The sequence below is a fragment of the Miniopterus natalensis genome, chromosome 12, assembly GCF_054644295.1.
Source record: "Miniopterus natalensis isolate mMinNat1 chromosome 12, mMinNat1.hap1, whole genome shotgun sequence".
Lineage (NCBI taxonomy): Eukaryota > Metazoa > Chordata > Mammalia > Chiroptera > Miniopteridae > Miniopterus > Miniopterus natalensis.
This window is the reverse complement of record NC_142092.1, coordinates 70569311-70583659: the sequence shown is the minus strand read 5'-3', so window position 1 is coordinate 70583659 and position 14349 is coordinate 70569311. Positions and strand designations below refer to the sequence as shown.

Here is a 14349-nt window from a genome sequence, read left to right as displayed (position 1 = left end):
TTCAGCAGACCAGGGCCCTAGGGCAAAAACGGCATGGGAATGAGAAATACCCTCCACCTGAGGCCTGTCCAGCTGTCCAGCTGCTTCCCAGGGCCATTTGGGGTAATAGTGCTCCCAGCAGAGTTGGGGGACCCCTAACACGACAGACCCCTTGCTCCTAGGATGGGCCAATTCTCTCTTCCTCAGGATAACAGAGTCCCAGGGGACCCAGAGGTGGAAGACAGAGAAAAGCCACCCTGGTTGGTTTCCTGCCAGAGGGGACCTGGTCCTCAGGCAGGTAAGGGAGAGGCTTGGAGGGAGAGACCAGCATCAAGCCCAGGAGACCAGGCTTCTGGTGGACACCTGTGCTCCCTGATAGCAAAAGCACAGGGGAAGTGAAATTCTGATGAAAAACAAAGTGGACAGAGCCAGGGAAGTAAGCAATATGAATTCAAGGCTTGAGCGAGACACCTGACTTCACCTCCAAGACTGCTCCCCATGCCCTGCCTCAGTTTACTCACCTGGAAAAGGGGGGGGGGGTCACTGTAGCCCTTCCTAGAGGTGCCGGGAAGAGTGCAGAGAAGCCTCTGGAGAGGCGCCTGTGCAGACTAGCTGGAGAGGAGAGAGCTCTCATGGTTATTCCGCCCACCCTCCGATGTCCCTTCCAGCCCCCGACCTCCCTTCGGGTGGCGGGCCAGGGCCTTGCCATCGGCCTCCGGGTTCCTTGGGCAGAGGCCTTGAAGGCCGGGCGCAGTCCTGAGGGCGGGGAGCGGGCTCTCAGCAGGGTCCCGGGACAGCGAGGGGGTCCCAGGGCCGGGGGCGGAGCCGGGGACTCCACCTCCCGCGGGACTTGGGGGGCTCCGTCGGAGAGGGAAGCTCGGCAGGGCGCAGGAGCCCGGGTGGGGGTGGGGGCGGGGTGGGGGTGGGGGCGGGGGGTGGGGTGGGCTGGGGGTGCGGCTCTGCGAGGGGAGCTGGAGCGCAGGAGCCCGGGTGGGGGTGGGGGCGGGGGTGGGGTGGGGGTGGGGGCGGGGGTGGGGTGGGCTGGGGGTGCGGCTCTGCGAGGGGAGCTGGAGCGCAGGAGCCCGGACGCCAAGGGGCGGGACGTCGGGTGGTCCGGGCGTCGGGGGCGAGCCTTCGGGGAGCCGGGACCTCTGCCTGGTCCGCGCTGGTGCGCGGGCGCGGGGGGCGGGGCGTCTGGGCGCGGGGAGGCGGCGGGTGCGGGGGGGCGGGTGCGGGGAGGCGGCGGGTGCGGGGGGGCGGGCCTCCGGGGACAGGCTGGGCGCGGCGCCGGCCTCTTCGGTGTCTACTGAGCCGGCCCCGCCTCTCCACCTGGCCGCTGTCCCTAGGGACCCAGATTTCCTGCCCCCCGCCCCCCGCGCCCCTGGCATCTGCCCGGATCCCCGCTGTCGCCCTTGCCGGGTCGGGCGTCGCGAGTCCCAGCCTGGAGGGGAGGGGCCGCGCGTGGCCGCCTCGGCGCCGCGGGATCGTCCGCACCCCGCCCCCAGGAGCCTCTTGAGGAAGGTGCCGAGGGGCCGGCGTGCAGGCAGCTTGGAGGGGCCTCGAGGCGGCCGCGCTGGGACTCGGGGCGATGGCTGAGCCGCTGCAGACGCAGGCAGGTGAGTGGCGGCCCCGCGATGCCCGGGCACCCCGATTGCTGAGCCGGGTGTGCGCCCGGTGCCGCGGGCCTCGAGGGCCTCCCCCACCCCCCGGAGCCGGTGCGCAGCGGCCGCGGGCGGAGGTCTGGAGCCTCCTGAGACCCTGGGGGCTCGGGACCCCGCAGGCAGGGCAGGCGCAGGGGCTCGCCTCGGGGTCCTCGGTCCTGGTTAGGCCCGGTGGCCCTGTGGACGCGCCTCCGTCTCCAGGAATCTCCCCCGCCCCCCGGTGCACACACCGGCCTCTCCCTGAGCGGGGACTCCGGCGGCTGACGGCCCGGCGGGCTCCCCCAGCCCCCTGGAGCAGGCCCTGGGCCCCTCATGGCGCCCGCGCAGCCTCGGCCCTTTGCCTTGGTCCCCAGTCGCCTGCGCACCTGTTTTCGCCTGGCCGAGCTCCAGGCTGGGCAGTTACTCTTCGTGCGCCGTGGGCTCCGCATCCCGGAGAGCAGAATGCACTCGCGTGGGCGCGGGGTGCAGCTGCAGGGCTGGGAAAGGGGGCCGAGGACCAGGACTGAAGTGCCACAGGGGATAAACGGCCCCTGCACTCAGCGTAGTTTGTGTATACACATTTGGGGACTGAACTTTTGGGTTGGGTTCAGGAAGGCATGACATGGAGCAGAGGCGTCACCTGGGCTTGGGGGAGAAGGGCCAGGAGGGCTGGCGGCCCGGAGGCTAGAGGAGGAAGAGAGGGGAAGTCTCCGAGAAGAACCGCCTGGATGGGTGCCAAGTCGCGCCCCTGCTCCCAAGGAGGGGCCCCATTTGTCAATCTGGACTGTGGGCCAGGACTCGGCTCAGGGTCGCTGACCCTTCAGGAAACGTGGTGGATAATACACTCCTGAAAAACTGGCTTATCAAGTGTAGAACACTGTCGAAAATCCCAGGTGTTGGAGGGGACAGAGTGGAGTCTGGAATCCAGGTCTGTGTGACCAGGAAGACCGGCCTCTGCGCCCTGCATCCCTTTGGGCTCCTCTCCATCCCCCCTCTTCAGCCCTGTTTGGTTGTTCTCCTTTCCTCTCCAATTATTTTAATAACTTTTATGCAGCACGTCACACATAAAAGTGCACGGTTATATAAGTTCCGGCCCACCATGTAGACACCTGTGGAACAGTCGCCCCCGTCAAGGTCAGGAACACATCTCCCAAGCCTGCCTGGAGCCCGGGGGTTATGCTGCCTTAGTCGGCCTCAGGCTCCACGGACCAGTGTTTTAGGTGCTCTGGGACCCTCAGAGGACCAGGGACTCTGCTGCTGGCCTCCATACCCCCGGTTCCAGTGCTCTCTGGCCCATGAGGCGACTGGATGCAAACTTGTAGATTAAGATGTTTAGGTCTTTTGAGAAATGTGGCAAACTAGTCCCCATTCTCAGGTTCCCCATTTTCTTTTGTCAGTTTACTTATTCAACCGGTATTTTAAAACACCTGATAAGGAGTAGGAGCTGGCCTGCCACAGTGAGCCAGGTGAAGAGGTAGCCTTAGAGACATGAATGGGGACATACCCTGTGTGTGAAAGTCTAGGACACGAGTGTGCCAAGGAGAGGACCCAGCACAGGGGAAGCCTGCCCCCCTCCCCCCGGGGAAATCAGTCGAACGTGTTAGGGGAGAGAGGGAGGACAGGGGGTTGAGGGAGGGAGACAGTCCGAGAGAGAGGAAGAAACGGGACATAGCCTTGGAGATGACAGTAAAGGACAAAGTTGGCAGGTGGTAAGCCTTCTTTCATCCAGTCCCCCTAATCCAAAAGTTTTCATTGTGATTAACTCCAATTTAACATTTTTTTCTTTTATTGTTTGTGCTTTTGGTGTTATATGTAAGAACTTTATGTTTAACTCAGTGTCACAAACATTTAGTCCTATGTTTTCTTCTAAGAGTTTTCTAGTTTGTGTCTTTCAACAATCTGTGCATTTCGTCTAAATTGTCTAAATTGTTGGCAAACAGGCCTGGACCTGCCCTGTGGACTTTTCTAAAAGTCTCTCAAAGGTTAAAAAAAAAACACCAATCCAGCAGCGGCTGGCCTCAGCCTGCCCTGTACCTCTTGCTAGGCAACCCTAAGTCCAGCACTAGTGGCAGCCAGCCTCAGCTCATAGCATAACCACTCCCAGACACCTCCAAGCCCAGCACAGGCAGCTATACCACAGATCACTCTGTATCTCCTACCAAGTCGCCCCAGGCCGGACACAGGTAGTCCTGTTCCATGAGGCCCCAGAACCAACACAGTTTGTGGCTGGCTTCAGACTACAACAGAGCACCACCCCATTAGCTCCACAAACAACACACCCAAGGGTGAACTTGGCAGGCACCAGAGCCCTGCTAAAGCAAATCCTGCTCTGTAGGGTCCATCCCACACACAACAGCTTGTCTGTTGTAGTCACAGCCAGTCCTCACAGCCAGTCAGCCTGAGGGTCAATCCCACCCACTGACATGTCAACAGCAATCAAGACTCAGCTACAACAAGAGGGTACACAAAACCCATACAAAGGACACCCCTATAGCACCTGGCCCCGGTGACCAGGGAGACTGTGCCACTGGGCCCCACAGGACACCTACTACTTAAGGCCACTCTACCAATACTGGGAGATGTAGCAGCTCTACTTAATACATAGAAAGAAACAGAAGGAGGCAGCCAGAATGAGGCCAAGAAGCATGGCCCAAATGAAAGGACTGGATAAAAACTCCAGAAAAAGAACTACACCAAATGGAGGCAACCAATCTACCAGATGCAGAGCTCAAAACACGGCTTATAAGGATGCTCAATGAACTTGGGGGAACAACAGATGATCTCAAAGAGATAGGAAATATCAAAAAAGGAGATAGAAACCATAAAAATAGCCAGTCAGAAATGACTGAAATAAAGAATACATTAGATGGAATCAACAACAGATTAGATAAAGGCAGCAGATCGAATCAGCAATTTGGAAGACAAGGTAGCAAAAACAATCAGAACAGCAAAAAAAAAAAAAAAAAAGAGAATTTTAAAAAATGAGAATAGGTTTAAGGGACCTCTGGGACAACTACAAGTGTACCAACATTCTCATCATAGACATGCCAGAAGGAGAAGAGAGAGCAAGCAAGAAATTGAAAACCTATTTGAAGAAATAACAACTGAAACCTCTCCTAACCTGGCAAATAAAATAGACATACAAACCCAGGAAGTGCAGAGAGCTCAAACACGATAAATACAAAGAGGCCCACACCAAGACATGCAATAATTAAAAAGCCAAAGGTTAAAGACAAAGAGAATATCTTAAAAGCAGCAAATGAAAAGCAGTTACCTACAAGGGAGCTCTAAGAATGTCAGCTGGTTTTTCAACAGACACTGCAGGCCAGAGGGATTGGCAGGAAATATTTAAAGTGATGAAAACAAGGACCTACAACCAAGATTACTCATTTAGAAGACTATCATTTAGGCTCGAAGGTCAAATTAAAGAGCTTCCCAGATAAGAAAAAGCTGAAGGATCCCCTGGCTGGTGTGGTTCAGTTGGTTGAGCCCCGTCCCATGCACCGAAAGGTTGCTGGTTCAGTTCCTGGTCACGACACTCAACCGCTGAGCCACGCTGGCCAGGCCAGCTGTGTGTTTTGCTAGAGTATTTCATCTGTGCCCTTTCAGTGTTGTTATTGCTGTGGTTGGATTTCCACCTGACTTTTAGCTATGTTTTGTGTCTTTTTGTTCTGTTCTGCTCCTCCTTTGCTGTCTTCATGTGTATTAATTAGAAATTTTCCAGTGCACCGTTTTAGTCATAGGTCACAATGAGATGCCACTACGCGTCCCCTAGGGTGGGAGAGTGATGTGGAGAAACGAGTTCTCGTGCACTGCAGGCCTGTGGGCTCCGACGGCCGCGTCACAACACAGAAGTGGGCCTGGAGGGGGGAGGAGAGTGGAGTGACCGGGTTTCCCCTGCTGTTTTCCAGAAAAATCAAAGTGCTGCTCACTTCGTCTTCTGACCTTCCTCCTGATCACACTGGTCATGGTCTTCTTGGGGTAAGAAGTGTGCGTGACCCTGTAGCTCTGCCCGGCTCGGGGAAAAGCAGCAGCGGGCACAAATCAGATCCTGGTGGGGTGCCCTGAGCAGTTCCCCCTCCGGCCCCAGTGTCACAACAGTAATGATGGGATTGATGTCAGCTGCCTCATGGCCCCACCAGTGGCCCCGGCTCCACACTCCCTCTTATTGAAGCCTCACCTTGTGAGTGAGCTGTTCCCCCCACTTCACACGTGGGGAGTCAGGGCAGGGCCAGGAACCCCCCTCAGCTGTGTGGCTGGGAGTGGGGAAGGCAGTTGGGAGCCGAGCTGTTAGCTGCTTCCAGATGGAGGAGGTCCTGGCCCTGGGGAGTGAAGTCACGTGGCCGCTCTACTGGGGGTTGGGGATCCTGCTAGGAATCTGTCTCTGGGGCAGCCTTGGACCCAGCTGGCCATGCGTGGGGACCCACTCCAGCTGCGTCAGGGGCTCAGATGGGGGCACTGGCCACAGTGACGGTCCCTTCTTGGGACCAGTCACAAGCTTTGGGGAGACTTGCCCTGGCCCTACCTGAGTCCTGGCAGCTGCTCTGGGAACTCTGGGCTCATGCCCTGTGCCCACCTCCTGCTCCTCATGGGGATGGACAGGCTGTCCCAGGACCATGCTCCTCAACAAGGGCTTTGGGTGTCTTCCGCAGCACGGGGGTCCTGAGCCCAAGAATTCCGATGCTGGAGGCCACACCAGAAGGAGAAGGGTGAGTGGGTGAGGGATGGGCTCACGTGCCCCTGAGAGCCTTGGGCACTGGCTTTGTGTCCTGTGGGCTCCCACCCCCACCTGTGGTGACACATTGGTGGGTCAGGGTCTCCTCCTCTTCCCCCTCCCCACTCTCAGAGCAGCTCGGCCAAGTCCCTGGCTTGAAGGGTCACCTGGGCACAACTGACTCCACATATCTGGCTTCAGCCTCGACCTCCCTTCCAACCTCCTGCCTCCGGGGTCCCCTGTGTGTCGCAGGAATGACCTCCTGCCTGCCTGCCTGCCTGCCTCAACAAACACATCTCCCATACTGTGGCCTTACCTCTGTGCCCGACCCCAGGGCTCTGTGTCATCCTGACAAGCTTGGGGTCCTGCGTCTGGGCCTATGCACCTGCTGTGTACCCTGCCAGGACCTATTCTCTCCTCCTGTTCTTGGCATCAGGCCAGTTCCTCCTTGTATCAGCTAGGCTGGGAGGTTCCAAGATCAGTGTCCCCAAGAAAGACATAGTTGTGTCACCTTTGGTGACCTGGCCTCAGAAGTCTCACAGCATCAGCTCTTATGCGTCTGATTTGTCAGAAACTGGGGACCACGGCCAGTCCTGTGTAGGGCTGGAGATTGGGCCCACCTCATGCTGGGAGGGGCCAGCGTGCAGACACCTTTGGAACCACCACCTGCTCAGTCTCAGCTCAGCAGCGTCTGGTGAACGTGGGGCCCTATGGCTCAGATTTGGGTGACCCTCCAACTGCAGTGTCTGATGTCCCTGAGCCTGAGACATACGGGACACAGGCCAGCGCCAGGCCCCCTGCCCACAGTGAGGGCATGTTTTAGACAGAGTCCATGTCCACACTCCAGGCCACCCCTGTCCCCCTCCACCAGGACCCCCAGCTATGATCCCTGAACATGGACCCTGAGTTCTCCTGGTAAAACCCCTCTGTTCTCATTCAGCAGCAAGGCAGCTAGAAAACCTACTGGCCTGCAAGTCGTGAAATTACCAAGGTACAGTGTCTTCCTTTGGTACCTTCCCGTCAGATCCATGCCTTCCAGCCCGAGTGTGTGTGGAGACAGAGGCGGGGACGCTGGGGACAGGCTGTCTGTCGTCCTGTGCTCGGATGCCAATGGCTGCTCCCTCCCCAAGGCCCGAGTCAGGCTGTGCCCTCCCCGTGCAAGCCCCGGAAAGATGCGCGTGTAGCTGCTGCTTCAGCCTTGACCAGTTGAATGGCATTTGGCTTTGAAGGGGGTGACCGACCGGCCTGGCTGGCCTGGCTCAGCTGGCCCTGGGCTGTGGGCTTCTTTTGGAGCTGAAACCAGGACTGTCTCAGGCAATCCGAGCCAAGGCGGCGGCGGCCACTCTGCATTTTCTGTTTTAAATTTTTCACTGTGGTAAGATACGCATGACCTAAAACGTAACATCTTCACCATTTTTAGGAGTCCAGCTCAGAGGCATTAGGTACATTCACACTGTTGTGCAGCCACTGCCACCGTCCTCTCCAGGACTTTCTCACCTTCCCAAACTGACACTCTGTCCCCAGAAAACACTCACTCCCCTCCACTCCCCCAGGCACCGGTAAGCTCCTGTCTCTATGAATATGACTGGTGTAGGGCCGTCATATCAGGGTATTTGTCCTTTTGTGACTGGCTTATTTCACCAGTACAATGACCACAAGGGTCATCCACATGGGGCACCTGTCAGAATTTCCTTCCTCCTCGAGGCTCAAACCCTATTGATCACAGAAAGAGAGGAAGGGAGAGGGATAGACAGAGAAACATTGATGTGACAGAGAAATATCGATAGGTTGCCTCTTATAGGTACCGAGACCGGGAATCGAACCTGCAGCCCATCCGTGCACAGGGCGATGCTACAACCAACTGGGCCACGCCAGAGAGGGCAGACGCTATTTAAATGCCATCCAGGAATGTAAATTGCAGTCATTTTGTCAATGACCCATGGTCAGCTGGCTCATTTTCCTGGGGCTCCACAATACTATAGTTGGGATTGGCTGCTGCACACACATGTCCCAGGCTGTTGCCCTTGACACGGTCCTGTCACAACCAAGTCAGGGACGTGTTCCTGTCACCAGCCAGTAAGGCAGCAGAGCCACTTGAGACCAGGTGGGCGGGCTGCATGTCTGAGGGCTATTCCTCTGGGCCAGCTACTTCTTTGGGCGACCTACCCACGCAGAGGTCACTTGCAGGCCTTCCCCACCCACAGTGGACTGAGCTAGGACCCTGAGATCCCACCGCGTCAGGTCAGAGGGAGTCCGAGCCCCGAGGCCTTGGTTCCACGGCCCATTACCCAAACAGGGAAGCTGACACTCAGGCTCTGCCCTCCCCGAGGCGCGGTCCAGGAAGCGCCTGGGGCAGCCACTGGGCTCCCTGCAGTCTCCTGGTCTCCGGAGAAGGCAGAGGCCTCAGTCACTCTCAGCGACCACACTGCCTCCTGCTAGGGACTGCCACGTGGTCTTCCTGAAACTCACCCACCCCACACTGTGCTGTTTTTCAGGATGCTTTATCCCCAGCCCAAGGCGCTAACACCCTCGTGAGTACATTTCTTGGAATTTACTGTCACTCTCGCTGTCCTAAACACACTGCAGGGCAGTCCCATTGAAATCTCTTTTGCAACTGGCTGTGCCCATTCCTTCCTCTCTGGTCTGCCTGAGTTCTGAATCTGGAACCCCACAGAGATTCTGCCCATTTTCCCCCTGTGGTTTCATTTCCTGTTTCCTGTCCTTTGTTCACCCAAGAAAGTGTGGAGGGTGAGGGGCCCTCCTCCCAGGGCAGGCTCCCCTTTGGCTGGCAAGCCCCAGCTCCCCCTGGGGTCTCAGGGTGCAGTGTTTGGTAAGTTGAGGTGATTTGCACAAGTTTGCACCTGAATTTGCATCTGGTAGGTTTCCTGCAGATGCCAAGTCCGTCTGGAAGGATGGTCATCCGGGGGCGCTGAGAAAATGGGGCTGAGTGGGGGTCCCCCGTAGGGGTGGTGAGCGCAGGGCCTCATGTGTTCACCCTCCTGCCAGCTCACATGTTGCTGTGTGGCTCTCTCACGGTACAGAAGGAAAGATGTCCTTGACCTGACCCCGTGGCTGGCCCCAATCGTCTGGGAGGGCACCTTCAACATTGACATCCTGAATGAGCAGTTTCGGCTCCAGAATGTCACCGTTGGGCTAACTGTGTTTGCCATCAAAAAGTAAGTAGGTGGTGCCCTAGCTGGTTTGGCTGAATGGTTAGAGCGTTGGCCCGTGGACTGAAGGGTCCCAGGTTCGATTCTGGCCAAGGGCACATACCTCGGTTGCAGGCTTGATCCCCAGCCCCAGTTGGGATGCATGTGGGAGTCAACCAATCAGTGTGTCTCTCTCACATCAATGTTTTTCTTTCTTTCTCTGAAAAATATCCTCGTGTGGCATAACAGAGGGCAGACACCGGAGAGAGGAGACACAGGTCCATCAGGGTCTGTCTTTGTGTCCAGGGCAGTGTGGGGTGGTGTCCTGCCCAGTCCTCCCAAGGGGCAGAGGTGAAAGCCCAGAGCCCATACTCACAGGGCAATGGCTGTACCTGACTTTTGGGATGGGCTCCAGGTGTTGGAATGTCTCTCAGCATGGGGGGGTGTCCCCTACTTAACCCTAGTGCCCACCTTCCCTGTGAGGGATTTACTAACAGGTGTGGGGCAGGCACAGGGGAAGCACCTCAGCACTGCCCGAGAAACTCAGGGACTCTGAGGGCTCAGTGCACTTGCCTGATGATGGGGGAGCTGCTGTCCCTGTGGTGGGAGGCAGGTGGCCCTTGGAGACCTCAGGGAAGAACCAGCCATCTGAGGCAGTTGGAGAAGACTTCCCGGGATGGGAGACACCCCTACAGACTTGACCTAGAAGCCTACACCCTTGGACTTAAGTTGGGGCCTAAGCAAGCCCCTCATATTCCTGGGGTTCACCTCTCCCCTCCCTTCCCATGAGATGGACCTGATCCATGATGTGGCAGGGGGAGCGTGAGTTCAGTGGTGACCCCTCCTGAGACTACCAGCAGCTTATGAGGACCCTGTCAGCAAGACACCTGCAGCCTGAGAGGGAGGATCCTTAGGGGTAGAGATAGCCATGTGGGGGCAGGGACAGCCCACTTAAAAGGAGGGTGCTGGTGGCATGGCCCTCTGGTTTCAAGCAGCCTGCCAAGGCATGAAAAGGTGGGCTGTGCCAGCAGGTGCTCAGCTCAGGCCAGGCAGGGATGGGGGTCTGCTAGGTCTCCTGTGAACACAGCACAGGAGTGACCCAGACCCAGCTCTGCAGACCTAGGGGCTGCTCTGTTTCCAGCCGTCTGAGCCTCAGGCCCTCCTTCCAATGATGGGGTGCTGACGGCCCCCCATCTCTGGGAACAGAGAATTAGGGAGGTTGAGCCTGCAGCTTGCTCGGGCCAGGCCAGGAGCATGGCTGCTCCTTGAAGAAGGTGCACTGGCTCCACCGCCTCAGGGTTGGGGTCCCTCTGCCGGGCTCCACAGTGACCCTCCTGCCCACTCCATCTCCTGTCCCTGTAGGTACGTGGCCTTCCTGAAGCTGTTCCTGGAATCCGCGGAGGAGCACTTCATGGTGGGACGCAGGGTCAACTACTACATCTTCACTGACCGGCCGGCCCAGGTGCCGCGCGTCCCGCTGCGGGAAGGCCGCCGCCTGGTGGTTCTCGAGGTCCCGGCGGCTGCGCGCTGGCAGGACGTGTCCATGCGCCGCATGGAGATGATCAGTGACTTCTGTGCGCGGCGCTTCCTGAAAGAGGTGGCCTTCCTCGTGTGCGCGGACGTGGACATGCGCTTCCGTGACCATGTGGGCGTGGAGATCCTGTCCCCGCTCTTCGGCACCCTGCACCCCGGCTTTTACAAGGCTGCCAGGGAGGCCTTCACCTACGAGCGCCGGCCTCAGTCCCAGGCGTACATACCCCCGGACCAGGGCGACTTTTACTACATGGGGGCCCTCTTTGGGGGGTCGGTGTCCGAGGTTCACCGGCTCACCACAGCCTGTCACCAGGCCATGATGGCTGACCGGGCCAATGCCATCGAGGCCGTTTGGCATGACGAGAGCCACCTGAACAGGTATCTGCTGGACCACAAGCCCACCAAGGTGCTGTCCCCAGAGTACCTGTGGGACGAGCAGCTCCTGGGCTGGCCGGGGGTCCTGAAGAAGCTGAGATTCGTGGCTGTGCCCAAGAACCACCAGGAAATCCGCAGCCGCTGAGGGGCGCGGGAAGGGCAGAGGGAGAACATGGGGGGCCCTGGATTGCAACCTTCATGGCCGCTGGGCCGCAACTGCGCTTCCCTTTCCTGTCCTATGGAGGGAAGTGTTGAGGCCTGGCACTGCCCCACTCCCCAAATATAGGCCTTGTTTGGCTTTGGGCACCACCAGCCCTGTCTCCAGCCCTCACAGGAATGCGGGAGACAGGCCCCCTTCCCTGGGGCCTGGAGCAGCCGGGCCATCAGCTTCCCGCTGGGTGCTCCTTAGGTCCTTCAGCTCAGATGAGGCAGGTGGTCCCTGCCCCTCCTGACAAACGGGGTCCCAGACGTCACTTCCAGGGCAGGCAGGAAGTACCTGCACCAGTCATGGGCTCAGGGCACACAGGGCTGCTGCTTGAAGCCAGATCCCTTCTCTTCCTGAGTCCTGCTCGAAGTTGAAAGGTGCCTTCAGCATGCGGGCAGGAGGTGAAGGTGAGGCCCGATCAGGATCCTCTTGGCGGGCGCCGGGCTGCCCGTCCAGCCCAAGGCACTGCCACTGCCCACTGAGAGCAGGACAGTGGCATTCCTGTCACGTCAGGCAACTCTCAGTTCACTGGGGAGTTGCTGGCACCCCCAGGACTGAAGCAGGTATTTCTTCATGAATATAGGATGTTGCTAATTGTCAAGAAAACCTGTCTTTTGCTCCAAAAGGACACCTGTGCCCCTCAGAGAGGCCCACTCTGGGTGTAAAAGGCTGCATTTCTTGTCCGTTTGTCTCCTCTGCCACAGAAAGGGAAGTCCCACATTAACACGGCTATTTCTCTTGTGTGGTTGGTGGACTTGTGGAATGTCTGGATGCTTCGAGGCTGTAAAGGCTCTGGTTTCATGCGGCCATGACTACCATCCACCTCCAGGGCTTTCTCACTCCTGCACCTGAAGCTCTGCCCACCACCACGAAGCCCCCAGCCCCTCCCGCAGCCCTGGCACCCACCCTTGTCCTTCCTGCCTGTATGAGCTGTACCCCTCTCGCCCCCTTCAGGAGTGGAGTCCTCCAGTGTCCTGCATGGGCTGCCTTACATTGAACAGGATCCTCCAGGGCCATCCACGTTAGCCTGGAAGCTGACCCACTTTTTGTCCCAAGGAAGTCGTTCTGTCCCTCTCTTGGGTCTCCTGTCTGACCCATGCCTTCCTCATTTCCTCTGCTCTCTTATCTGCCCCCCTAGGGCCGAAGGATCACTGGGCACAGCCCTGGACTCCACCCTGTCACACCCACTACCCGGCTTGAAGACCAAACACCAGCTCGGGTGCCATCTGTGCACACCAGTTGCACATGCCTGGGCCCTGGAGGTGAATCTCATTTCCTCCAAGTAGAAGTCTGTGCAGACACAGGGCCGGGCCAGAAGGTCGAGGGGGCAGAAGCAGCAGCCACTAGGGCCAGGCAGGGCTCTGAGGCCTCCAGATTGGCTGCTCACTGTCATTGCAGAGCGCCAACCAGGAGATCGGGGAGGAGCTGGCTGACAGGGACACTTGCGCTGTCTCCTTGAGTGATGGGCAGGTGCGCTATGCCACCAACAAGGGCAAGCACAAGTTCAAAGTGAGTGTGGCCACTGAGGATTTGCAGAACCAGAGCCCAGGGATGGCTGCCCAAGCCACCTCCCAGGATGCCACCCAGGTCTCCATGGAGCTCAGCCTTTTCGGCTCCCAGCTGGAGCACCGTGTCCATGTTCACCCCACTGCTGGCAGTGCTTGTCCGAGGAGGTTACCCCACAGATGGTTTGTTTTTTTTAAGTCTGTGGAATTTTTTTAAAAAATGTTTTTATTGATTTCAGAGAGTGGAAGGGAGGAGAGAGAAACATCAATGATGAGAGTCATTGATCGGCTGCCTCCTGCAGGCCCCTACCAGGCATGTGCCCTGACGGGCAATCAAACCGTGACCTCCTGGTTCATAGGCGAGCGCTCAACCGCTCAGCCACGTGGATGACTAACTTCACGGAATACCTTCCACCCTGTTTACTTAAACAATGCATATATTTACGCCCTGTTACGAATGACGAGATTAGCTGATTTCCTCTTCTGTCCTTCTTCCTTTTCCCTCCTCACCCAATTTGGTGATTCTTCTAAATCAGGGGTGGGGAACCTCTTCTCTGCCGAGGGCCATTTGGATATTTATAACATCATTTGCAGGCCATATAAAATTATCAACTTAAAAATTAGCCTGCTGTATTTGCTCAAACATTTAACTCACCCCTAATGTGATGGCTGGAACTGCTTCTCTTTGGTGAGACCTTGGCAGGGCCAGGCCAGAACATGCGCAGGCCGAGTGTTCCCCACAGCTGTAATCTAAATATTTACTCTAAATATACTTACCTCTCCATTACTTTATAGCTTTAAATGATATCATTTATTCATCTCTCTCACAATGAAGAAACCCCTTTTCTCTCCCCTTTCCTTTCTTGATCTTTGTGAGAATTATTTAATTTCTACTTACATTCTGAAACTACAGTCTTCGCCCTTGCTGATGACCTGGTTCTATATTTAAATTGGGTCCTGTTACCAGTCATTTCTTTGTCACCTTTGTCTATTTGCAGTGCGGCTGCAGAGGCCTGTTCTCTAGCACTTCTTTCAAAAAGGTTCATGGAAACAACAGTCCTGAGTTTTTGTATGTTCAGGATGTTTGTCTGTTGTCTTTACACTTGAATAAGAGTCTGGTCTGGCTCAGTGTAAAATTCTCGGGTCAGGCTTAAATCAACACAGTCATCCTCCGTAGCCTGCAACTAAGAGCCCCGATATAAGTATTTGTACCAGGAGTGGTGGCGGGCATATTTCCTCAGGTGTTAGG

At 57.1% G+C, this 14349-nt stretch overlaps 1 protein-coding gene across 4 annotated transcripts; it reads left to right on the top strand.

Moving 5' to 3' along the window:
- Positions 1–1521: 1521 nt before the first annotated feature.
- Positions 1522–11869, top strand: LOC107524627 (ABO, alpha 1-3-N-acetylgalactosaminyltransferase and alpha 1-3-galactosyltransferase). Of its 4 annotated transcripts, none has more exons than XM_087822982.1 (7): positions 1522–1595; positions 5531–5600; positions 6272–6328; positions 7277–7324; positions 8829–8864; positions 9375–9509; positions 10845–11869. In XM_087822982.1, exons 1-7 carry the CDS (start codon positions 1568–1570, stop codon positions 11533–11535), a joined length of 1065 nt encoding a protein of 354 aa, XP_087679108.1. In that variant the 5' UTR covers positions 1522–1567; the 3' UTR covers positions 11536–11869. The 4 variants fall into 4 exon arrangements, with proteins under 4 accessions (XP_087679108.1, XP_087679107.1, XP_087679110.1 ...); XM_087822981.1 differs by having other exon boundaries at positions 7274–7324; XM_087822984.1 differs by lacking the exon at positions 8829–8864.
- The last annotated feature ends 2480 nt before the right edge of the window (positions 11870–14349 follow it).

Excerpts from the sequence above, each read along its gene's own strand:
- LOC107524627 (XM_087822981.1), top strand. The coding sequence starts at position 1,568 with ATGGCTGAGCCGCTGCAGACGCAGGCAG. Across the intron at positions 6,329-7,273 it reads GCCACACCAGAAGGAGAAGG|CAGCAAGGCAGCTAGAAAAC; the intron begins GTGAGTGGGTGA and ends GTTCTCATTCAG. Across the intron at positions 8,865-9,374 it reads CCCAAGGCGCTAACACCCTC|AAGGAAAGATGTCCTTGACC; the intron begins GTGAGTACATTT and ends CTCACGGTACAG.